Here is a 27498-nt window from a genome sequence, read left to right on the forward strand (position 1 = left end):
AGGCTAATCTGGGACAACACTTTACGCACATACATTAAGTCCCCTTTCAACAGAGCATTGCCCAAAGATGTCTACAATAACAAATTCAAATATGAAAAATGCAAAATTTTAGAATAACGTCTATGATCCAAGCAAGAATGTTGAAATAAAAATAAATGTATCCACTCGTGTCGCGGTGCTTTTTTGTTTGTTAGTTCGTTTGCATTTTGTTTCAAGCCACCACAAAAAGCAAACACGTTTGTTTGAACATCTCGTGCACTGTTAGGATAAACTACAGAGTGGAGCTTTCCGGTCGATGCAGAAATATTTTTGTATTTCAATAGGGTCATATTAAGTTTTACCAGGGATGTTTTATCACTGGTTAAACGCACGTACATAAACACAAAAATCATGCGTTTTTAATGGAATTTTAATTAAATTATAAGTATGCATGGTGTGTACGGTTTACATTTCAAAATGTTTGTAAACCTTTGATATGACAGGCCTACCCGATCTACCGATTTATCATATTTTATAAGGGTTGTTACATTGTGAAACATTCTGTCCGAAAATTTTGAGTCACGAAACAAAATTGGGCCGTGCTCTGTGAAAAAGGGGTTTAATGAATGTGCGTAAAGTGCCGTCCAATATTAGCCTGTGCAGTCCGCACAGGCTAATCGGGACCGACACTTTCCGCTTGTATTGTATTTTTCGTTTTAAGTTTCTTCTTACCAAAATGGTAATCGTCACAGATTAGCCTGTGCAGTCCGCATAAGAAATATTCTAAATATAGAAATAAATGTACTAGACATCCCTAATTTTGGAAATAAATGGATCCAATTTAGAAGGATTGGAGAGTCCACTAGGCATAAATGGGTTAATTATTCTTGTTCTTAAAGTGTATACTTTAATACATGAAGTTTACAACCTTAATACAGGACACAACTATTGAGACTGTTTGTAAACAGCAATTAACTTATGATTGTCATTAGAGATATACAATTTCTATATTTGAAACGGAATAAAGCACTTTTTCTACCATTTTAGCGAATCCTTTTCAACCAGGACGTCGAGAAAGAACATACTGCCAAAAGATAACATCACAACTTATCATTACTTATATTTAATTTAATGTCGATGGGTTTTGAAGAGGACAACGAAAATAGAAACATATATTGACAAACATCATGTCCATTAATTGGGCAGTTTCATTATTGTTTACATGTACAAACTTTGAAGATAAAAATTTATAAAACTGATGTTTTAGTTTCACCGCACATATGACCAGCTTCTCTTGCAATGGCATCGACGTTTGCAAAAATCAATATGCAATAACCATGTCGTAACCATGTTGCAGTTGATGTACAACGCTACACTACACCACGACTGCATTTGACAAAAGTATCGTAGTTTAACTCACATACTCGAAGGTCGTTTCGAGGTGACAGAAATGTACGAAATTAGGCGATTTTACACGAAGTTCATGACAAGTTTATATCATTAAAGGCATTGCCTTTGATTCCTCAATGATGAAATTACGACATTGTTTGACGTTTACGATAAATGCGTTCATGAAGATGAAAACGATTCTGTAACATCACTCTTACGCCATTGGCTACACGTATGTTATGGCCATTAAACTGTTGAATTTATACTAAATGCCCATTTTGTGTTGTAATCATATGAATGGAATATAATTTTCTGCATTGAATGTATGAGCGATGGAGGACATATCATGTAAAAATGCATGATGCCTTACATTCCGAGGGTGTAACTTTGCATGTTTACTAGCAATACAATTAAACTCAGTTGCAAAACCACGATATATTCTTGGTTTTGTATGCTTCCTGTAAAAATGTAGGCGCCATTTCGCATTTCGGATGCCTTATTAAATATCTATACTACTAAATGTGTATTATAAACGTCAAGCCTTTAAATCGCTTTATTACATAGTCAATATTCCATCTGTCAAGAGATAAGTATTATCATTTGAGCAACTTTTCTTTACTAAATATTATATACCTATAATAGATAAAACATGAAAGTTTAAGAATATAAATACGTCATATTTATCAATTTTTACGAATCGGATAATCAGAGTTGCCGATTTCATCTTAAATGTTAGAATGTAAATAAAAAGTGTTTTCCAAATATTTAATATGTGGCGCATGGGTGCAAAAAAAATACCAAGTCATGATTTCACGTCATCGACGCTGTACAATGGTAAAATCAATACACGCACTTTTCATGGCCAGAACAAGGTTCCTCAGCTTCTCGACTAATAATAGAGCTTAGAAATAAGCTGAAGAAACTGTGTGCAATTCAAGGTAGACAAATCTTTGTTGTTCTCGGTTAATGTAACAGAGTTACATTTCTTAAGATCCGTTTTCAGGTTACAATCTTGCGGAAATGGAAATACGTTATCTACGCTGTTTAACTAGATGTTGAATTCATTGTTTTGTACTATTTCAAAAAATGCAAATTATTGTTTATTAATTTGAGAAAACTGGGCATAATGCATGTGCGTAAAGTGCCGTCACAGGCTAATCAGGGACGACACTTTCCGCCTACATTGGATTTTTGCTAATATGAGACTTCATTCAAACGAAAAATGTGATACAAGCGGAAAGTGTCGTCCCTGATTAGCCCGTGTGGACTGCACAGGCTAATCCGGGACTACACTTTAAGCACAAGCATTATGCTCAGTTTTCTCATAACGCGACTCATTTAAGTACAGCGCTTGATTATTTGATGTTAATATTCGCAATAAAGGTTAATCAAGTGCATGAGAAACGTTTTCTGACGAACATATTTAATCCTTATTGGTATTCTTAATATTGGGCGCATATCAGAGCGGTAATGATGTGAGCCCCGCTCTGCGAAAACTGGGCTTAATTCATGTGTTGAAAGCGTTGTTCCAGCTTAGAGTTTGCAAACCATACAGGCTTATCAGCCACTTTCCGCATAAACTGGATTTTTAATATGAAGATACTTTTTTACAACGAAAAATACCATTAACGCGATATGTATCTTATCTGATTAGCATGTGTGCGGACTGCACATGATAATATTGAAGGACGCTTCACACACATACATTAATCCCCGTTTTCCCAGAACGCGTCTCGATATATATCTAGCTGTTTCGGAAGGTAGCCGCCAGTGTCAAACCGCGCCTACATTCGTTATCCCGCTCCAAAGATAAACGTCATAGCCCCCGTACATAAAGACGATTATATGTTACGTTTGTGTAGAGTATCATAATGCAGTTAGCGGTCACTACGTATTTTGCACTGGAACACCTACCCCGAGTGTTATATCATACGTTTGTTTAACGAATTGTATTACGTTTAGCAGTCATCGTGTAAGATGCACTGACATACATACCGTGACTGCTATATTTTACGTGTGTTTTCATGCAAACACATGCAAATACAAGTCATCCCGCACTATGACTATTAACACCTTCTGTGACTATGTGGATATGTATGATAAAGTATAGTTCGCCAATATTAAAGTGGCACTGACCTTTATGTTTGACAATATTTAGGTACCGATATTGAAGTGAGTTTAATCTGTTGAAGAGTACCTGAGTGAGTGCACTGTAACGGTTTCACTAAACGAATGCAAAACGCGCAAGAATACAACCAAATGAAATATTGACCACGATCAATGAGTACAATGTTGAATAGATGGATTGTTGTAATTGTTTGATTGTATTTGTGTTGGAACTTTTTGTGTTACTTTTCATTGTCATAGAATACAGCGTCTAAAATGCTAAACCCGAATCGGTTATCATCTCTATTGATCACGTAAAGAATTATATTATGACCCATTAGCGGGGGTTGCATTATCAGGAAACAGCACATCAGTTTTCCGCTTGCGGGTCATTTGATATACCGAGTTACTGATCTGTAGCCTGCAGACTAAGAAAAATAGTTCCTTCAAGACATATCGAATATCACTACTCATCCACATATTTCCTGGTGCAAACGACTTCTTAAAGGAACATGTTCAAAGATTGACGCATCGAAAACAAAATCGAATTTTAGTTGCGAATTCCTAAAAATAACTTAAGTATTTATATTGCGGATGATACTTGAAAATGCTGTCATCAAAATACTGTTATATATTTATCAGTTGATTTTTATTAAACAACCATGAAGCATTGTTTACGTGATCAGATTGAACAGTTTGAAATGTTCTATGTTTTTTAGGAAGATAACTGACAACACGACACAATATAACATACAGCCACTTTAGAAAAAGATGAATGCTTTTCCACAAGCATTCGATTGCAAAAGGATTCAGATTGATATCCATATAGATTTATCTCTTTTTGTATTTCGTCCGTGTGGTTTATAATGGCTTGTAAAGACATTAAATGGAGTGCCTTTTTATGTACTCAAACAAACGTGATTTTAAACACTTTACATTAAATGGCAGATATGCGCTGGGAAAAGAAACCTCTTAGGTCAAGACGCACATCCTAGATAAAACGGATACATCAATAAATACTTATTGTCTGCGTTTTTAAGATATGAAGATTCAATAAACCTATGCTTAAGAGACGCGGTCACATAATTGTCTGCTGTATTTTATGCATGTATGTTTTTCAACGTCTTTTCCATAGTATCCCTTGTGAGCTAGGGAGCCTTTAGAAGATCTTCTCCGTAGATATCAGGTACTCGTTCTACCAGGATAGCGGAGAATGTTACATACAAGCTGGGGCTAACGAAACAATCTAGCTAATATAAATAGGATTGACTTCTTTCTTACCTTTACATCGTATAACAACGGAATTACAAACATGAACAGCAATAGCGTGAAAAATTGGATTCAGGCAAGCAAAAAGTCGCCCCAAAACGAAATATGATATTCAATATTCAGACCTCAGGGTATGGGGTAAAAGATATAGCGTTGACTGCTTCGTATACCGGAGAAGGAGAAAAACATAAGGTCTAATGCTCTCTATACATCAAACATAAGGTCTAATGGTCTCTGTTCATCAAACATAAGGTTTAATGGTCCCTGTTCATCAGACATAAGGTCTAATGGTCTCTGTTCATCAAACATAATTTGTCAATTGTTGTCAGTGTGCTGTTTGTGTGTTATTCAAAATCAGGAGGAACCTGATTCGGATCGGCTAATTTTCAAACCGGTTTTAATCCCCGATGCTTTGCATTGACCGTTCTAATACGGTGATCCCTGTTAAATAAGTATATTTTTATGATGCGTGTTTCGTTATGAAAGTTGTTAATAAGAGTCGTGTTCTGAGAAAACTGGGCTTAATGCATGTGCGTAAAGTGTCATCCCAGATTAGCCTGTGCAGTTCGCACAGGCTAATCAGGGACGACACTTTCCGCTTTTATGGTATTTTTAGTTTCAAGGAAGTCCCTCCTTGCCGAAAATCAAGTTTAGGCGGAAAGTGTCGTCCCTGATTAGCCTGTGCGGACTGCACAGGAATTAAATAATGAACATATGGCATTCAAATAGTGTTACCCATGTCCAATACAATTTTAACCCATAAGATCGCATCCTGCTTCGACGACTATCCCAGTGAGTGTTCCATTGGCATCAAGAGCTCTCTGATATAATAGAACGTTACCATGTAAACAGTTTTCATTTAGCGTTGTCCACTGTGACAGTTAACCATCCAAACGTAACGGTACATACAATTTAAACTCAATTTGAAATTACTGCTCGCAACTTATATGAAGATAGTTTGAATACGGGGACCACACATTAACCAATCTCCTATCACGTCTCTGTGCTTTTGCAAAACAATGCAACTCCTCTAAAATATCATATACTTCTTGATAATATAATTATGTAAATATTGAATAGTTCCTACTATTATAATTTATTTATAATGTGTAAAACTATTACATTTTTTATAGAGTATAGAACAATAATAGGTTTCTTGGTATTGCATATGCACATTTAATTTGTAGTATTGCAAAGGAAGTAAACACATCCGCCGACCCTTGCTGCTCAAAGGAAGTAAACACATCCGCCGACCCTTGCTGCTCTACTAGATGCCTCGAGTGTTGTGTCGGTGAAGACCACCGCACTTGTATATCAAGACAAACCGGTCAAGTCCTATATCCTTGTTCAATACAAATCTAGCCGCCTGCGAAAGACATGAGGCCGTACAGCACTTACGTTTGTTAACTATTTTAAGGCCTACGTTGTTTTAATTCGGTTTTCATTACCAGCAATAAAATGTTGATTTTTCAAATAGCAAAATGACCAAATGAAACATTTCCAACTTTGCATGAATATTAAAAAATATCATAATTTTGATATGAATGCTTCACACAAAACTGTACATTTTGGGGAACACATACATGTAGGTAGGTTTTAATCATACACGATCGAGGACACGTTCTAGCGTCAATACAAATAGTGGGACTTGAAAAAGCAAAACATGCATAATCCTGTAATAGCCTAAGTGCGAATGTCCGTTACTGGCTGTAAATGTAGGAAATGATTTATAAATTGATCACACTGATGTTCAGTTAAACCACTGCTTGTCTGTCCGTGCCTGTTAGTCCACAAAGATGAGCAAGGCTGTGGTTTTCCTCTTCGTCATAGGTCTTATGATCTCCGTAGTGACAGGTAAGACTTGTGTTGCAATTCATTCACTTTATTAGTGCTAAAACCGCTACTGCTTCTGCTACTGCTATTGTTGCTACTACTGCTGTTACTGCTATTGTTGCTACTACTGCTGTTACTGCTATTGTTGCTACTACTGCTGTTACTGCTATTGTTGCTACTACTGCTGTTACTGCTATTGTTGCTACTACTGCTGTTACTGCTATTGTTGCTACTACTGCTGTTACTGCTATTGTTGCTACTACTGCTGTTACTGCTATTGTTGCTACTACTGCTGTTACTGCTATTGTTGCTACTACTGCTGTTACTGCTATTGTTGCTACTACTGCTGTTACTGCTATTGTTGCTACTACTGCTGTTACTGCTATTGTTGCTACTACTGCTGTTACTGCTATTGTTGCTACTACTGCTGTTACTGCTATTGTTGCTACTACTGCTGTTACTGCTATTGTTGCTACTACTGCTGTTACTGCTATTGTTGCTACTACTGCTGTTACTGCTAGTGTTGCTACTACTGCTGTTACTGCTAGTGTTGCTACTACTGCTGTTACTGCTAGTGTTGCTACTGCTGCTGTTACTGCTAGTGTTGCTACTACTGCTGTTACTGCTATTGTTGCTACTACTGCTGTTACTGCTATTGTTGCTACTACTGCTGTTACTGCTATTGTTGCTACTACTGCTGTTACTGCTATTGTTGCTACTACTGCTGTTACTGATTATTCTCTTGCTTCGATTAGTGCTACGTTTAAGACTCAATTTTCACTTTTTGTTATATAAGTTTATATAAGTCGAATATTGATAGAACGACTGTAGGGGCGATTTTTGTTATATAAGTTTATATAAGTCGAATATTGATAGAACGATTGTGGGGCGATTTTTGTTAAAATCCGCTTTGACAACTGCTGGGCATCATTTAAGCAACGTCATGCGAAAATGGGGTTTATGTCATATATGACCAGTGTGCGTTGTTTGGTTAGGAGCCAACCTGTCCGGTATAACGAGCAAGGCTCCGTGGTCTCATGAACGGACCGCGGCAAGCGTAGAACCTGGCCAGCCTGTCTATTCGCACACTATGAGTCGCGTTCTGAGAAAACTGGGTATAATGCATGTGCGTAAAGTGTCGTCCCAGATTATCCTGTGCAGTCCGCACAGGCTATGTGCAGTCCACACAGGCTAATAAGGGACGACACTTCCCGCCTAAATTGGAATTATGCTAAGAAGAGACTTTATTTAAAGAAAAATTGTCATAAAAGCGGAAACTGTCGTCCCTGATTAGCCTGTGCGGATTGCACAGGCTAATCTGGCACGACACTGTACACACATGCATTATGCCCAGTTTTCTCAAAACACGACTCGTATTGTCAGGAGCTACGCTTGCGGCATATGTCATACGCGGGTCATATGATAATAGTTCTACGCTTGCAAGAAATTAAACGAGTATCAATACAACAAAATGTCCATGCAGGTAATTTATGCTCGTGTACATAAGTGTAAACAACTCTATGAAATAATTACAATGTAAACAGTTTAAAATCGACAAATTTTCACCTATAAGGTCACACTGCCTCTTTTCATCCTCACTAGCAACCCCCTCCCCCACCCCGGCATTTTTAATACTGGCTAAAACCCGGCGTTGTTGATGTATTTTTAGCCTGGTGGTCGACGGACTCACCTCTTCGGTTTCCAGACGACTGTAACAGCGAAGCCTTGCGGACCTTTGCGACAAACTGCGGGCTCTCGGAGCACTCCATGGTACGCAGTTACTAGTAATATCTACGATGGACACATTTGTTTTGTTGTTGTTAAACGACCGATTTAACAACTTTTTTGATTATTGTTGCTTATCGATTTGTACGGGGCAAGTAGGAAATCTGAAGTCTAGATATTAAACGCTTTACGGTTTGGTTGAGTATACGCATAAAATATAGACAAATGAGACATATTACATGTAACATATGGGTCGTGCTCTGTGAAAAGGGGGTTTAATGCATGTTCGTAAAGTTTCTTCCCAGATTAGCTTGTGCAGTTCACACAGGCTTATCAGTGACGATACTTTCCACTTTTATGATATTTTTATTATAAAGAAATACTCTTCTTAGAGAAAATTCAGTTTCGGCGGAAAGTGTCGTCCCTGATTAGCCTGTGTGGACTGCACAGGCTAATCTGGGACGACACTTTTTGCACAAGCATTAAACTCTTTTTTCACAAAGCACTGCAATTATGTTTATTTGTACAATTAGGGGAACGACTTCATCCTGAGGGATCCAAAGAGCAATGAAATCAACAACATCGTCATTGTGATACCAGATGACTTGCGAGATTTCGGCACGTGCGAGAAGATCGTTCGAGATCTCAATGAGAGATGCGATAAGGATTACTTCGACTACTAACACTATGTTAACATTAACCTCGGCTTTTCACGTTTCTTCGTCGTTATACTCTTCGATCAGCTTTTTATTAAGAACTGTATTTCAGTGGTATAAATTAGTTCATTCGTACAATTGTTTATCAAATACGATACAATACTTAAGTGTGTTCCCAAGACAAACTATTTTAACAAACAATCTGGTCTTAATGCATGTATTAAAAGTGTCATCCCTGTTCTGCGTGTGTAATTACTGGCTAATCATGGACGACTCTTTCCGCATTTAGGGAATTGTTCGTGCTAAAGAAGTATTTTCTAAACGAAAGTCCAATAATGGTGCAAAGTGGTGTCCCTGATTAGCCTGTTTGGACTGCTCTGATAATTTATTACGACGCTTTACGCACATGCGTTAAGCCCAGTTATTCAAGAATGCTGTTAATTTAAACAAAACGAATCGATTGTTTTCAAACTGAGACCAGGAGCTGTAAACTGTTATTTGCCGTAAATATCTGTAAATTCCTAAGCTGTGCTTCATGTATTTAAGGCCGCTTCTGCTAATAAATATTATCGTCTCGCACTTTTTGTATTTGTTAAATGAACATACTTTGTCTGTGGAAAGTGTTGCAAAATACACTCACCTTTGATAAAAAGGCTTTTTATACTTTGTATACGATGTACTGTGGTCTACATTGCAGATATAATAACAGAAAGAAAATTACACAGTGTTTTGATAATAATTATTTTAAATATGTGGATCATGGGTTTGACATAAAACCAAGGCTTATTAATTTGTGATTCTTGCTTATTGTATTCAAACAGATACATTTGGTTATGTACGTACTAGATTAAGCGTATATTTAAATGGGAAAGACAAGGGATATATTAAAATTGGACCATGCTCTGTGAAAAGGGAGTTTAATGCAGGTGCGTAAAGTGTCGTACCAGATGAATCTGTGCAGTCCACACATATTGTTCAGGGACAACGCTTTCCCTCTAAACTAGATTTTTGCTAAGAAGAGACTTTCTTGAAAGGAAAAATATCATAAAAGCGGAAAGTGTTGTCCCTCAATAGCCTGTGCGGACTACACAGGCTAATCTGGGACGGCACTTTATGCACATGTATTAAACCCCCTTTTCTTAAAGAGCAGCTCAACTTTAAAATGGCAAATTGACTTTTGCATGCGTGATAATATTTATTTGCAATAAGCTCTTATGGATTAGCAAATATCTCCTGTCTGTTGAACTTATATACGGCTCACGTCATAATAAGTATTTAACATCCATGACTTAAACGGAACATTTAACAGATTTTGACATGTTCTGAAGTTTGCGAACTAATGCTTTAAATTCATGTAAACATCGGAACAAAACAGTTTCAGTTAAAAACAAAAATTAACCCGTTAATGCCTAGCGTCCTGCAAAAAATGACTTTGCAAACAGCGTAGACCCAGATGAGACGCCGCATGATGCGGCGTCTCATCTGGGTCTGCCCTGTTTGCTTAAAGGAATTTCAGTAAGTAATATTCTAAATATAGAAATACATATACTAGACATCCCTAATTTTGGAAATAAATTGGTCGAATTTAGAAGGATGGGAGAGTCTTCTAGGCATAAATTGGTTGAAATTGAAGAATGAAAAAAACGTTATCCACACCTGGGCTCGAACCACTGAGCCTTGGAGCAAATTCGGCCAATCGTTATGACGGGACAATGCACTTAATTTATACTTTATATAGGTAATCCTTGTAATGTCACACGATTACACTATAATAAGGATAACAACAATATGATGACGATAACAACAAACTTTCCTAATTATACAATCGTTTCGCCTTTGTAGCGCTTTAGAATTTTCAGGTTTTTAAATCGTCAAAAAGATGCATACAATTGATATTTTAGAGCATAATATATGTCCAGTATTACTGTTTTCTTAAAAAAAACATAGCTTCAACAAAATTTTGCAATTATGAAACAATTTTTTTATCAATTTTGTAAATTTATCAAAACGTGATCAGGGCCCATTAAATACAATCAATGTTTGAATGATATAATCTTGCTATATCCACATTCCCAACGACAACTGTTAAAATATCCACACAATATAGCTGTGAACTTTGCTTTAAATGTATCATTATTTTAAATATGACATATTAATTTTATATTAAAGACAAGATATTCAAAATTTCCTTTCGGCATCTTACTAATGATTTACACAACATTTTACATACATGTAGTTAAGTAATTTTAGCATGAAACATGAATGCGAGCATTTAGTACGTTGTCTTGTATAACTTGCTATTAACCCATTTATGCATAGCGTCTAGAAAAAAAGGCCTTGGCAAAAAACATAGACCCAGATGAGACGCCGCATGATGCGGCGTCTGAACTGGGTCTGCGCTTTTTGCTTAAAGGAATTTCTGTAAGAAATATTCTAAATATAGAAATAAATATACTAGACATCCCTAATTTTGGAAATAAATTGATCCAATTTAGAAGGATGGGAGAGTCCACTTGGTATAATAGGGAAGAAAAACAATAGTTCAAGTAAAGGGAGAATAGTACGAAATGGTGAGAACTGCATGAACTTGCTATACGAACACCATGTTAAAATCGATACCTAGTTTTTAAGTATATGTTTCTTTGTCATCGACTGCAAATATGAACTCGTACGAAGGTCTGCTAAATGAAAAATACCAGACAACTGTTTGGGGGTTTCTCATTTTTGTTTCCCTATTGACAGCGTAGTTATTAAGAACAGAAAAATGTTCTGTTCAATATGGATGACAAATCACGCTCAACGTGGCATTTTCGAATACTAATAGACCAACTTATTTAATTCTTTGATCGTCGTAAGCAGCGATCAGCGCCAATGCCCATCTCTTTCGATTTAATCAAATACTTCTTTTCCAATCAGGTCTGCACTGTTTAAGAGCAATTAATTTTATTTTATCGAAATTACACCGTCACTGCTTCATTTCAAATAGTCAGATTTGACTTGAAAAATTATCTACACCAACTACGTTAATAAGAAACAATACCTCTATAATATATATATTTTTTTCTTTTTTTATAATTGTATTTGGTATTGGTAAATCACAAAGACAAGTAGCGGAAACAATGATTTCCGTACGTGCTCGGATAACAATAAAGATACAACAATCTTAGACAGAACAGCTAATGCGATCTCGAGTGGCAACCATCGCATAGTTTCTTCCCTTAAAACAAGGGAAATAATTTAAAAAACAAAAGTAGTAATATTTCTAATTATCTATCTTAATGGATGATATATTTAGATGAAATATGTAAATATATGTTTATATTTGTTTTCTCTAAACAAAACATATTCGTGTCATACATATACGAGTATGTTTATAAACATTCGTAGTACGTATTAACAGTACGGACAAAAGGCGATCACAAATACCAAGTACGCTCACCTGAGATGTATCTCGGTAATGTTATTATGAAGCCGACTACGGTCGGTAACATTTGCTTGATCTGGCTAATAATAATAAGAGCGGATACTAAACCCTCGCTTCCTTAGTATAACATCCCATACACCTTGCGACGCGTAATTCTGTACCCTTTAGTAGACATCACACTCCTCGAGATGCATATTCACTAAACCCTTAAAAGCGTATGGTATTTTTACATTATATTCTGACATCAAAGAAAACATACAACAACAAGCACATTCGTTGAATTGATATCCCCTGCCAATATGCTTCTGGAAACAAAACTTTTCTGGACGGATGGACGACACCCTTTTACCTCAATGTGTGACCTTGACCTTAGCCCCTAGGATTATGGGTGTTGAATTTGAAGCACCCCAAGATGATTGAGAACAACTATGGCAGGTTTCATGGCATAGTAAAGGAATGACTAAATAATGAATAATTCATCAAATGTGTGACCTTCGACCTCAATGTGTGACCTTTACCTGAGCCCCTAGGATTATGGGTGTTGAATGTGAAGCACCCCAAGATGATTGAGAACAACTATGGCAGGTTTCATGGCATAGTAAAGGAATGACTAAATAATGAATAATTCATCAAATGTGTGACCTTCGACCTCAATGTGTGACCTTTACCTGAGCCCCTAGGATTGTGGGTGTTAAATGTGAAGCAACCCAAGATGATTGAGAACAACTATGGCAAGTTTCATGGCTTTAATGTTAATGGAGATAAAGCTTTAAGCTTATATTAAAAAGCATACTTTCAAGACACAAAGGGCCATAACTCCGTTATTAACAGATGGTGTACAATGTCATTTGGCGCGCATCATCCTATTTTCCATATATACTCATACAAAGTTTCAATGAAATCCGCCAAAGCACTTCCAAGATATGGCTCCGGACGGACGGTAAGACGGACGGTAAGACGGACAATGCCAAAACAATATCCCTCCGCCTATGGCGGGAGATAATAAAGGGTAAGTACTCTTATTTAAGCAAGTGTAGTGCTATGGTACCTGTGGCACTTCTCCTCACTGATAACTATACACCAATAAAGTGCCATGTTGAAGTCCTGTTAACTGTCCGATATATAGCAATAAATTGTAAAGGAATGCACAAACAACAAAGGGATATGTAGGGTAATGGTTACTGTGCATGACACTTCTCTCATAGATCTATATGCACTCATATTTTTGGAGTTTCATTTTTTGCTATATTGTATAATTATGTATGATATATGTTCAATTAATAAGTAAAACGATCGTCTCCCTTGGTATACAATACAGTACAGTTTATAAACCCATTTATGCCTAGCGTCTAGAAAAAAGACCTTGGAAAACAGCGTTGACCCAGATGATGCGGCGGCTCATCAGGGTCTTGGCTGTTTGCTTAAAGGAATTTCTATAAGAACTATTCTAACATTAGAAATAAATTTACTAGACATCCCTAATTTTGGAAATTAAATGGATTAACATTCTTTTGACAAGGTTTTATTTTTAATTATGTCTGAACACATTTGCATTTTTGAACTCCGTGTCACAATTTGATACGGTATTACACCCACATGAACACGTACGACTGTCTTCTTAGTTTAAAATGCTCTAAATAGTAAATTATTAAGCCCTTCGAGCCCATATTACTTAATTCATCATCGTGCTACGTTTAGGACATTAAATAGGTGATTCCACCACATCTCGATGTAACTTTTGTATATTTGGAAGTTTATGATGTACTTCCACGTCGGAGGCTGCACCATGTGTTCACCAGAAGAGCGCCCCAGCACTCGTTTTTGCTCAACTTACTAGACTCACGAACGTTTGGATTAGTTTTATATTATAGCTGTGATTTCATGCTTTCTAAAGGTGTTACTAAATACTAAAAGATTTTCATATTTGGCTCGGCCTTGGGGTTGGGAATGGGGAATGGGATAGGAGTAAACTAAGAAAATCCCACAGATCCGGTATGGTGACCAATAACCAAACTCAGATACTTTATGAAACTGGGATCGATCCTGTTCATAAAGAGGCGCATCTTTTACCACTGCGCTTATCGGATAGTCTCGATACAACTTGCGTGTGTGTGTATTTCAGGCTTGCTGTTTTACAGATACCGCTGGGTCTTAACCCATTTATGCCCAGTGGACTCTCCTATCCTTCTTAATTGGATCAATTTATTTCCAAAATTAGGGGTGTCAAGTATATTTATTTCTATATTTAGAATATAACTTACTGAAATTCCTATAAGCAAACAGCGCAGACCCAGATGAGACGCCGCATCATGCGGCGTCTCATCTGGGTCTACGCTGTTTGCAATGTCCTTTTTCAGGACGCTAGGCATGAATGGGTTAATGACTCCATCAATAGGCAGACCATGCCCTTGTGAGACGCCAGGAGGAAAATGGATTTTTAGCCGAGTGTGTCTCAAAAAACTGATGTGTGCTTTTGACCTTTAAATAACTGTCGGCAACTGTTCAGTAAGTAACTGTTCAATCACTTACATAGGTACAACCGCACAGCTGTTGTGGGCAGCTTCACAGGGTGTCTTGTGCAACACAACGAAAGATACAATATATTCGCTATATATTCACTTTTATCCCAAACACAAACATCGATGATAACGTTCATCAATTTAGCAATCTATTATCAATAGCGATTTATCAATCTAGCGTAGACATTAACGTTGTAAATAGCGGTTATTTGAAAGTCAAACATTCATACCCTAACTAAAATATAAAAATACAAATGCAATTTCATACTCACGTATAAACAATTATTAACATAAACAGCATAAAATATCTTTAACAAAAGGAATCCTGCAGCTATTGGTGTTAACAAATTCATTAGTATATACAAAAACTAAATTATTTTAACAAAAACAATTTCCCCGAACGTAGGCAAACAAAACAAAAATAACTTACTGAACATGCCATCTGTGCCCAAAGCGTTGTGAAACATAGATATACAAAAGCGTACTTTACTGACGAAAATCTTAAAACCAACTGTGCTCTGAAAAGGCGGCAAATTTTGCACTTGCATATGATTATTATTTCTAGGGACAGTTAGACCAACCAATATGCAGGAATCGCCATTCAATAGATAAATTCAAAGTTCATTTTATTAATATGGAAAGCACGCATCACTCTCGTAACACCTTATCTTTGACATGAACTAGGCCGCAGAAGAATAAAACTGACACGGGCAGTTGACATGATATATTGCTATCAAAATGATAAACCCCAAATTAGAACTTGTACAAACATTCGCAGTATGAAACACCGAGGTAGGTCAAACTTTCACCGGCTGCCCGGATATTTGCAAAAGATATACTTTCGAGTAAAGGATCAGAAGGCGGCGGCCAATGAGACCTTAACTTTCGTGTGTCAAAAAAAACATCCGCTGTTGACAGTAACAGTGCCAAATCAACTCCAGAGTCAAAATGGTATTTCTATAACAATCTGGGCAGGATTCGTTCTGAGCTTTGATTACATGAGTGTGCAGAGCGTGTGTACAATATGGACGCGTCCGTAAAGGCCAGAGCATCGCCCACCCAATGCGATTGCCTGCACTAAAGAAAAGCCCAAGTCAGTTCAGTCAGTGACTTTACCGCGGTTAGCAACTACTACCTTTATAGCTTGAGTCAATGCTGCTGGTAACCACATGCCCACTTTCTTTGTTTCTAAAGGTGATAATATCATAAGATATTGCATATTAAAGAGGAAATATCCAGCCCTTTATGCTTTTTGCATTACCAAAAGCAAAAGTAATTTATTTACTATATACACCCGTCGACCTTACACATAAAATACCTTAAATACGGCACTGTAAGAAATGATTTTATATGACTGATATTGGTACCTGATGAGTTTGAGTTAATGTTTTATTATACATTTTATGACAATTTGTTTGTATTGCCTGCTCACAACTTCGCACATACTCCAACCACTTGATGTTACCGAATTCGGTCCGTTCAGCGCTCTTATTACACATTGTACGCAACCTTTATGCATAAACACATGGGTAAGGGGATGACAAAGTGTGGTGGGGCCAGCATCGCATGCAAGGCGTATTTCAAAGATGTGAGCCCGCTAAACATCAGTTCGGTAGTTAAAAAAGCTGGGATTTTCCCCTTCAACAGAAGCGCCTTCTCGGAAGAGAACTATCTCCCATGTGAACCATTTAGGGACGAGACGCCGCTACAAAGAGCGGATGCTATGCGAGGGGGGGGGGGGGGTGGGGAAGGCCATACTAGAATACTTGAAGAAAAAAGTGGTCCAAACTACTGTCACATCCGATAGCTATCCGTGCAGAATAAAGAACATAAAAAGAGCGAACCCAATCCAAGTGGTCGTGAAGTTACAGGCGATCAATACATGACTGAAATCAACGAGCTCGACAAGGAAAACTTTTCGTAAAAGCTAAAGGAAAGAAGCCAGCAAATGAGAATGTTCCAATAACGACTATGCCGTCAAACAGTGACATCTTCCAAGATTCGTAGCCTGGAAATGAAGATGAGGGCAATAACGAGGTCTGCTGCGTTTATCAGCAACGCTAGCCACCAACCATTAATGACCGCCCTCACAGTAAACTCCTCAACTGTGGACAATTTGACTTGTGCGGACATCCGCTGCACGTGGAATTCTGTCATGAAAAACGAGTTTTGCGACGCGGTGACGAGTTCCGTTGAGTCATTGTTAGTAAACATGTTTATATTAAAGGGATCTTTTCACGCTTTGGTAAATTGACAAAATTGAAAAAAGTTGTTTCAGATTCGCAAATTTTCGTTTTAGTTATGATATTTGTGAGGAAACAGTAATACTGAACAATTACCATGCTCTAATATAGCCATTATATGCATCTTTTGACGACTTTAAAACCTAAAAATTATAAAGCGTTGCAACGCGTAACGATTGAATAATTTGGAGAGTTCTGTTTTTGTCGTTAAATTTTGTGCAACTACGAAGATTGCTTATATAATGTATAAAATACGTTACGTTTGTGTACTCGGCGGAATAGCTCAGTAGGCTTAAGCGTTTTTACTTCAGGACTCTGGCAGGACTCCAGGGGTCACTGGTTCGAAACCTGCTCCGGGCAATGTTCTTTTCCTTTTTCAAATTTTATTCTTGTTTTTTTACTGGAGCTTTTACGATCCAATGTTTACATTTATCAATATAAAGCATTTTATGAATAAGTTAAAAAATGCCACAATCTGTGAAAAGGCCCCTTTAAGGTTCCTTGTCAAATTGTTCATTTGTTCAAATGCTTAAATCATTTGTTCGCCCAAAAGAGTTGATCATTATATAACCTAAATATGTTTGTTTTTCTTTAATACAGAATTATTTTGTTACTGAATTTAGTCTTTTATGCAGTTATTTTAGTTGAAATTCTGTAAAAAAAAATGTTTTACAGAGTAATTTTTTTTTAAGCACCACTCACCGGCGTATATATATGCATACATCCATTACAGTATCGTTTAATTCGGAACCTCACAAAGTCACGTGATCCTGCAACCTGCACCTACAAGTGTCGAAAAAATACGAGTTATTTTTTAGAAAACATACTGTTTCCGATGGAAGTTCGCGTTTAAACTTGTTTGTTATTTATAGTTTGTTGACATATCGTGTTATAATCGCTTATTTTATTGTTTACTAACAATCCACAGCTCATGATATTCTTAAAGCCCCTATAACGCTCAAAATAAACGAAACATTTCGTTAAGTATTTCGTAAAAAAAAGTTAGTACCTAAATAATCAGTGTTCATTTTAGCAATAGCCACAGTTTAAACGCTAGATGTGGTATGATAACATAGATTTTTGTAGATACAAAATGCTGTTTTTTTATTTATTTGTGACACAATTAATTCCATTAATTTCCAGCGAGTATATCTAATAATACGACACACGAACACCATGTTAGTGTTCATGTGTCGTATGAATATTGTAGTGAAATAAGGTCACTTCCAACAGCCTTGCTGTTGAGCTAGCTCTTTAGCGACGTGGTTAAAGTGTCGGACTTCCACTCTGGAGGTCGTGGGTTCCATCCCCGGCCTGAGCTCAGTATTTTCACATGAATATATATCGTTGCGAGAAATTAAAATGGAATTAAATATGCGAAACAATAATAAAAACGAGCATTTTGTATCTATAAAAATCCATTTTACCAGACCACACCTGGCGTTGAAATTTCGGCAATTGCCATAAGGAACACTGATTTTTAATAGGTTAAGATTATTTTACGAAAAATTGTACGAAATTTTCGTTGATTTTGAGTCGTAATGTTATTTTAAGTGGCCGACCACTAGTAATAAGGAAACAGGCTATACGAACATATTTGTATTCTATATGGGCCGCGCTCTGTGAAAAAGGGGTGTAATGCATGCGTAAATGTCGTCCCAGATTAGCCTGTGAAGTCCGCACAGGGTAATCAGGGACGAAACTTTCCGCCTTTAGTTGATTTTTGCTAAGAAGAGAATCTGTGTAAACAAAAATAGCATAAAAGCTAAAAGTGTCGTCCCTGATAAGCATGTGTTGACTGCACAGGCTGCTCTTGGACGACACTTTACGCATGTGCACTCAACCCCATGTTCACAGAGCGCTCAATTATGTATTTCAATGTAAGACACGTTCAGAAGCGCGTGTTACACGTTCTTAGCTGACATGTCTGTCAAAATATGCATTTTTTCTGTATTTTCATACGTTGAATCCTGCCTGATTATGATTTGTGTAAATTATTATATCTTCTTTAAATTAAATTTTTAGAATTCATAGAACATAATATATTAAACTGAACAAAAGGACTGGTTCTAAATAGGGTTTGTTATAATGACTTTTGAGTTTAGTTGCAAAACAAAAATTTAAAGGGAGATAATAATTCCACTCTCTGATATCGTTATAACCACGGACACGTCGTGGTGTTTAATGTCAAATAAGGCGCATAAAACACACACACATAACTGCCAAAAATGTTTTCTTTATTTCCCCTATGTGCGCGAGATATTAGTTTCTAGTGAAAGCTAAATCGTTTTAAAAACTTGGTTTATATCATAACACTAGCCACCAACCATTAATGACCGCCCTCACAGTAAACTCCTCAACTGTGGACAATTTGACTTGTGCGGACATCCGCTGCACGTAGAATTCTGTCATGAAAAACGAGTTTTGCGACGCGCTGACGAGTTCCGTTGCAGTCATTTTTACTAAACATGTTTACATTAAGTGTCCTTGTTAAATTGTTTATTTGTTCAAATGTTTAAATCATTTGTTCACCAAAAAGAGATAATCATTATATAACCTAAATATATGTTTCTATTTTGTATAATACAGAATTGTTTTGTTACTGAATTTCTTCTTTTATGCACTAGTTGAAATTCTGTAGAATAATTGTTTATCAAAGTATTTTTTTAAAGCACCACTCACCGGCGTGTATATATACGTCCATTACAGAAACGTTTAATTGGGAACCCCACAATGTCACGTGATCCTGCAAACTGGACCTACAAGCGTCAAATAAAAAACGAGGTATTTTTTGTTAACAAACTGTTTCCGATATTGTTGTTATAATTGTTTATGGTATTGATTACTAACAATCGACAGCTCATGATATTCTTAAGTGGCCGACTAATAAGGAAAACAAGCTATACGAATACATTTGCATTCTAATTGGGCCGTGTCCGTGAAACGGGGATTAAATGCATATGAGTAAAGTGTCGTCCCAGATTTGCCTGTGCGGACTGCACTTTCCGCCTTAAGTTGACAAAAAATAGCATAAAAGCTAAATGTGTCGTCCCTGTTTAGCATGTGTGGACAACACAGGCTGATCTTGGACGACACGCATAAGCACTAAACCCCATGTTCACAGATCAAGGCTCATTTATATAGTTCAGTGTAAGACACGTTCTTAAGCGCGTGTAACACGTACTTGGCTGACATGTCTGTCAAAATTTGTAAATTTAAATATAAACTCGCATATTTGTAGGGGAATAATGTCTTACAATTTTATATTTTAAATTATTATATCTTCTTTCGGTTAGATTTTTAGAATGTATAGAAAATAATATATTAAACTGAACAAAGTCTGATACTACATATGGTTTTACAGTTATTGCTTTTGAGTTAAGTTGCAAAACAACAATTTAAAGGGAGATAAAATTCAACTCTGACACCGTTTAAACCACGGTTCAAACGGCGTGGTGTTTAGGCCAGAGTTTTATTATTTTCTGTTTAACGAGATTTTTTTTGAAAGTTTGAGTAGGAGGAGGAAAAAAACAACAAAAAAGTTTCGTAGGACAAAAAAATAAAATATAATAAAACTCAAAATATTTTATATTTGAAAGTTACTTAAAACAGTTTAAAAAAACTACCTGTTAACTTGCTTGGTATTGCCAGACAGTCCCCAGTCAGTATAAAGTGTGAGGGGACTCAAAAAAGTTCAAAAACATGAAAAGAAGTTAAATGTTTTAAGTATATATAAATTTTAACTCACAAAAATCTTTATTTTTTTTTATACTAACTAACTTAAAGATCTCATTAAATCCAGCCCAGAATCAGATCAGTTTGAATTATTAATTTATCTTAACTTCTTTCAAAGTTACATATATGGTAATTTGAAACTTAGGAAAATAGCCATTTTGGTGATTTTTTCCTTATATTAAGCTTTCAAGTTGTTATTCGATTTGCAGATCCACGTTTTATAACTTTAAGTTTCTTTTTTCTGTAATTTTTTTCTATACCGGTAAATGGTACAAAGTTGAAATTTGGCATACTGATCGCATTTTTCCTGTAGATTACCATAAAAGCATTATTTTCTTGATCACAAATGGGTATAGTACCCTAATTTTCATTGAGTGACAATCTGGTGTTCTTTTTTCATAAATATATTGTTGAAAAGCATAACATCACAGCATGTGTTTTAAATGGTGAAAATCTTTAATAAATCAATACTACATTAAACAAGTAAACTGTAATAATTTCAAGTGCTAACATATGGTACGATTCAATAAAACAAAATAAAATCTCAATATTTCAATACTAAAACTATCAAGTACAATTTAGATAATTATTTTTTTAGTTCCTTTTATTAGAAGTAACCCTTCCTCGTTCGAACGGCATATATTTGCACAGAGCCATTAGCAGTTTGCACTGAGTCGACTGACTCACCAATTGTTTAAACAGTTTTCTTTTTTACACACACACTAAAGTCTTTTCTCAGTAATTGTTCAACAGTTTGAAAACTGGGAGCTTTCTTCTTACTTCTTACTTCTTTTAACACTCAAGAACAATGCTTACTTTTGATGTCAGAGTTGATGGGAGCTAGCACGTGCTTACATTCATTATTTTACATACAGAGCATTTCTACAAAATGTCTTAAGGTATAACCATTCTTCTTCGTGCAGTTGAGTATTTCAATGACGATTCCATTTGTCAATGAACTGGGTTTTTCAACTTGCTTGGTTCTGGATCTGGATGGGTACTTTGCCGGGACCTTCGGCATCGGTACAACGGTAGAGAGGCGGGTCAGGTTAGTCACACTGTAGGACAGTTGACCTGAAACTGCAAACTGTGTCTGCGCGCAATTAACTTTCTTCTAGATTAGTCCACTCTATTTATGTCTTCTGGAAAAAAAGTTTTTATATAGAAGGGTTTAACACTTGATTTGTATGAAACACATAGAGTTTTTTGCTAGAGTAATTTTCAACGATGTCATCTGCTTTTAAGTCTGAGAAAGTCTTAGAAGGAACTCTGCATTTAGATTGCATTGCTGGACTGGGGTAAGGAAGTCTTGGCTTGGCCTGGCTGGTACCTGCCCTTAACCACCTTATAGAAGAAGATAAGTCCGTTGGCCTTTCTTATCTCCTGGAGGGGTTATGATGGAGTTGCAGCATAGTCCCACTTCCTGCTGAAGGGATCTGGATACTCCATCGTTACTCTTCGCAGTCTTTTACCTTTAACACAGCCAGACACACTGCAAAATAACAAAACATATAAAATATTTATGAGTAATAAAATGCATATAAAAATCGTTTTGATGTCGTTTTCCTCCATTATCTGTCAGCTTTGCAAAATCGCGAGAAAAATGGTACGAACACGCGAATAAAATTTTAAGTTCGTACCCGATTTAAACAATCCATTTAATTACGTAAATACTGATAGAAAAACGTATTCATTTATTTGTTTTCACTTCTTTATATTGATATAATGAGCCATTTTAATGCGATTATTTGCATGCATAACACGATACTGAAATATTCATTCAGATAATGGTTATATGATTTGCGTGTCAAATTGACAAATCGCGAACGTTGCCATCGATCCGAAAAGCAGGTTTAAATATTTATGGTATAATTTTTAAAAATATATTTCAACCATAATTAATCAGAAAATGACCATACCAAACCTTTTCTGGTGTTTTCTGTATAGTTAACGCGAGTATGGTTAAATGAATTCCGACTATTATGAACGATTCCGATTAGCGAGGCAAAACAAAAATGGCGCCTCCCTCTTGCAGGTAAATTGAGGTCAAATGGTATAAACGCGTCTTTGTTTAAAGATGCGGATACCTAATTCTCATTTGCGGACAATAATTTTGATAATTTAAATTAGACTTTCTAGTTTTTTGGCGTAAGCTGCATAAGCCAGCTTTTCACCCTGACTTGACCTTTGTAAGTGTCCAATAAAATTCAAATAAAATTTCCCGCGGCTAGGTACGAATGAATACACTTCATTTATTCCATTGGCTGATTTGAGTATACCACCGGAACATTGGAAACATATCCGCGTCTTTGTAACACTGTTTTACTGTATGAAACAATTTTATCTCTAATGAAAAGGCTTAATAGATAGAACAGTTTTACACTCAATTCTCGACATCAATACAGTTTGTGCGTACACCTTTTATTTTCAGAGTATTACCAGCGCAAAAGCGTTTATACTTAAAAGGCTATGTTCTCATATTTAGTACTTACTTCCATATTCCTGTCAACATGTTAACATGTAAAAGTATAAAGAGCAGTGGAAGCGAGGCCTCACTTTAAAGAATTGCATTTCAACCCGCAAGGTTTCGGGTCAAGTCGCGGACATTCAGAGTTTATATACAGGTCATCACCGGAGTTCGCGGTCAGTAAAATAATCGTTATATAATAAAGACGCTATCCGTGAACTAGGTTACCTGGAATTTTCTTTAGACCAGAAATATGTTAAAAGAAGATATTCAGCAATATAATTATGGTATGTCAATAATAGATTCTTAATGTGTTTTCAACAATACAATGATAAATATTATTTTTAATAAATTTAACAATAATTATTCCACCATATTGCCTAATGTACTAAAGTGATATTATGAGCATGTAACAGTTTATAGGTGTCTATCGCAACCGTTGATTATTTTTGATGTTTCTACTTCATATACACTTATAGTAATTAATGCAGCATCAACATACTAAAACAATATACCAGAAAGAGAAAAATAATGCATTTGAATATTAACCGTACTTTCGTTTGACAACTGATCATGCGTTTACGAGTTGAACCTAAATTTAGTTTTAGTGCAGATTTGTTCATACGACACAAAGACACAATATTGTTTTACGGATCATTTCGGCTTACAGGACTGGGTGGGTCACGTAAGAATATCGAATATAAAATATATTTTTATAAACAACTGGTAGCAAGGTGAGTTGCAGATAATTGATCAGTAACCACATTTTAACTAACTATTTTGACCTGTTAATTCTTTTCAGCTCAATTCAACAGTGCAAAATGCCCATAATATCACTTTAAGCATGAGCACGATGATTCTCGATACTGTTAATAATCGAATCAAAAAGCAATGCCCGACAGACCACTAAAACAGGTTTGTTCTCGTGTGGCCGGTTGACTCATATGTTTAAATTTCACTTCCATTCTTCTTTTGGTTTTCTGTTTTGTATCTATAGGTTTATGACCAGCAATATGTTATAATGTAAAATAAGCCGCGAAAACTCCCCGTAACATCCCGTACTGCGTGTGATGCAGCTAAGAACTGCACAGAAAAAGACATTCGCTATCCTTGATCTCATTCATTAAACTATTTACGCCGTATATCTTTTTTAAAGATATTTCTTGTTAGAACTACGTTCGAAATTTTGATCGGTCCATCCTAAGTCATTTAATTCAACGTCAAAGTCGGGTACTATTTTTTCGGCGAAGAGTGGTCCTACGTCAACTTTGAAAACATTGTAGTAAAGTTCAATCATTCGTGAACAAGATGACGTCAATCTCATGAATATTCATTATGTTTGACATATCCGCATTTGTATTGTAAACACACACATGTCGGTGCAAGTAGTCCGAAAATCGGTATGACTTGGTTGCGATATTTCTTCTCATAAATTTCTCAATTACACCATATTTAGTTAACATTATGAAATATCAGTGAAATAAAATTTGTATGCATGATAAGATAAAACATTTCTCTTTTATTTTTTTTTAAAGACCACTTTTTTTTGGATACGGAGGAAAAAATAAAAATAAAATTATTTGTTTCTGATTTATTTTTATTTCACTTTTCCGAACATTGGATACGGCGCTCCCTTTAAACAAAAGATCATAAAACTCTGGCCTTAACGTCCAATAAAGCGCATAAAACACACATAACTGAAAAAAGTGTTTTCTTTATTTCCCCTATGTGTGTGAGATAGGCCCCTATTAGTTTCTAGTGAACGCTAAATCATTTTAAAAACTTAAAATATGAAGATATATTAACAGGTAAATGACATTTGGTCATTTCGTTACTATTTTGATAACAATACAATTTTAAATCGTGTAATTATTTAAACATGTTTATTAAAGCTCTATTGCATCTTGAGCATTACGCGAAGGCTGAATGAAACGTTCTCCAGTCCGTTTTCTGTTTAGCATCATGCACAAAGTCATATTTGTTTGTACGGAAACAAGTAGTTGGAAAAGTTTAATAGTCGATGCCAGTGTCTGAACAGAGCCATGTTTAAGCAAAGTCACATGTTTTCTTGTAAAAAAGTTTCAAATCTATATAATATGTTTATTGTTTTCTTAATCACACTGTTTTTGTGTTAAGTTGTTTAGTTCGTCTTGGAAATATTTGAATAAATTGTTAGTTAACTTTACAGGCATGGTCCAAATGTGACGAAGATAGAATTAATGGTAAGCCCTATTCAGTGCTTAGAAGGGCCTTCGGGGCATCATTGTCGAATTACCGAGATATCGAGTCTTCCACCAATCAGTAACTCTTCCTATTAACATCTTTTCAAACGCTGTTTCTCACCAATCAGTACCTCTTCCTATAACAGCTGTTCACACGCATTTAGCTGGTCTAGACTAGCTGTTAACGAAACATGAACTATACGACCCTGTTCAGACCGTGGGCAGTCAAACTGTGCTCCGTAACTATAAGGGATTTCAATGCTTAGACGGCAGTAGAGAAATGGCTTGTATGATGATTATCTGTAAAATTATGCAAACACATTATTTATAATATGTTATGAAATATCTAATTTACATTTTTATTGTTACCATCAACGTGTTGCTGTGGTTTTTATTTTGTTTTCCAAATGTTGACAAAATACATATAATTCAGTTGTTAATTTAATGAATCCTATCACAACTTTTTCAGGTTGATTTTATGAAACCTCATAGGTGCAGATGGGAGGCTAAACTATTCAAGACTGTCTGACTGGTTTGGGTGTCATGGGTCGTACAGGAAAAAGGTAGTACGCATTAAAAACATTTTAACTTAAGACACCCAAAACATTTAACTAGCTATGATAATTTATTGCAGATTATGGAGACATTTAACTTCAACTAACATGAAATCAAATTGTGCCCCGCTCTGTTAAAAGGGCTTTGATGCATTGGCGTTAAGAATTGTTCAAGATGAGCCTGTGCAGTCCGCACTGGCTAATAAGGGACGACACTTTCCGCTTTTATGATATATTTAGTTCAAAGAAAGTATCTTCTTAGCACATATCCAGTTTAGGCGGACAGTGTCGTCCCTGGTTAGCATGTGCGGACTGCACTGGCTAATCTGGGACGGCAATTTAGGCACATGCACCCCTGTTTAACAGAGAACGGCTCATAAATGTGTATTGCTTTTCATTTCTGCTCACATGGAATAATGTGACTATAGAAAACATGCTTCACTTACATAAATATCGATGCACCGCGCAACACTTGTTATAAACACCGTATTTATATTCCGTGTCACTGAAATTAGTGGCACCGCTAACTTCTGCACATGGTTTTAAATGATAAGCTAGAACTAGCCATCGCGAGCTGAATTTATTTACGATAATCTTCCATTTATAAAAGTTACATGTCCCAAAATTGATATTGAACATGATGGCATGCTTGCACCAAAAAAAGGTTCACCGGCATCGATTGTCTTGCTTTCCAGTACGTGGAGGGCATAAGTTTAAGTCTCATGTTTCAATTTATCTAATCATTATTGATAACTATTATTTATTGATTTCAGACCATAATCAGTAAAAAAAAAGATGTCCAGCTACGATAAATGGAAAGGTATAAGCAAATGTTGGTGTAAAACTAACCGAAGGAAATAATAAATTTAGTTATGTATAGAGTGTACAAAGTGATGTTGCATTGGTTAAATTTACTAAAATATGAATTTGGTGTTTGTGGCCAAAACCAAAGATATATACCAAAGATACTTATATCAGAAACAAAGGGGTTACAATTATAAAAATAAACTTTTTTGAGTCTGTCTATAGAAGCTTGTGAGTGCATGTCTCCATAGATAAGAAATTACAGCGCGGTCCGTTTTAACCAGATGTAAAGGGTTCGAATAATATATAATATAGTTATTTCCGTCAAGTATTAAAAAAAACAATTGTAAACCAAATATTTTCAAAGTACATTGTAATATTCAGCACCCGGAGGAAAAAGTCTCTTTTTCTTGTTTTTTTGGTTTGTTCAAACATATATTTGAACGTCTCTTCCTTCTGAAAGAAAAAATATCAGAATAAAGCGGTGCCAAAAATCATATAGATGCGGTGCTTTTACGGACATTGTTGAGCGGTGTTCATATTTCGATGTCAGTCTTGAGCGATGCATACTTG

General features: G+C 36.0%; 1 protein-coding gene across 1 annotated transcript; it reads left to right on the plus strand.

Moving 5' to 3' along the window:
• The first annotated feature begins 6430 nt into the window (after positions 1-6430).
• LOC127869214 (uncharacterized) lies at positions 6431-9536 on the plus strand. Its single transcript, XM_052411581.1, has 3 exons — positions 6431-6597; positions 8246-8346; positions 8835-9536. Exons 1-3 carry the CDS (start codon positions 6540-6542, stop codon positions 8982-8984), a joined length of 309 nt encoding a protein of 102 aa, XP_052267541.1. The 5' UTR covers positions 6431-6539; the 3' UTR covers positions 8985-9536.
• Positions 9537-27498: the final 17962 nt, after the last annotated feature.

The sequence above is a fragment of the Dreissena polymorpha genome, chromosome 2 (assembly GCF_020536995.1).
Source record: "Dreissena polymorpha isolate Duluth1 chromosome 2, UMN_Dpol_1.0, whole genome shotgun sequence".
NCBI lineage: Eukaryota > Metazoa > Mollusca > Bivalvia > Myida > Dreissenidae > Dreissena > Dreissena polymorpha.

Coding starts and splice junctions, on each gene's coding strand:
- LOC127869214 (XM_052411581.1), top strand. CDS start 6,540: ATGAGCAAGGCTGTGGTTTTCCTCTTCGTCATAGGTCTTATGATCTCC. Junction 6,598..8,245: donor TATGATCTCCGTAGTGACAG/GTAAGACTTGTG, acceptor ATGTATTTTTAG/CCTGGTGGTCGACGGACTCA. Junction 8,347..8,834: donor GGCTCTCGGAGCACTCCATG/GTACGCAGTTAC, acceptor TTGTACAATTAG/GGGAACGACTTCATCCTGAG.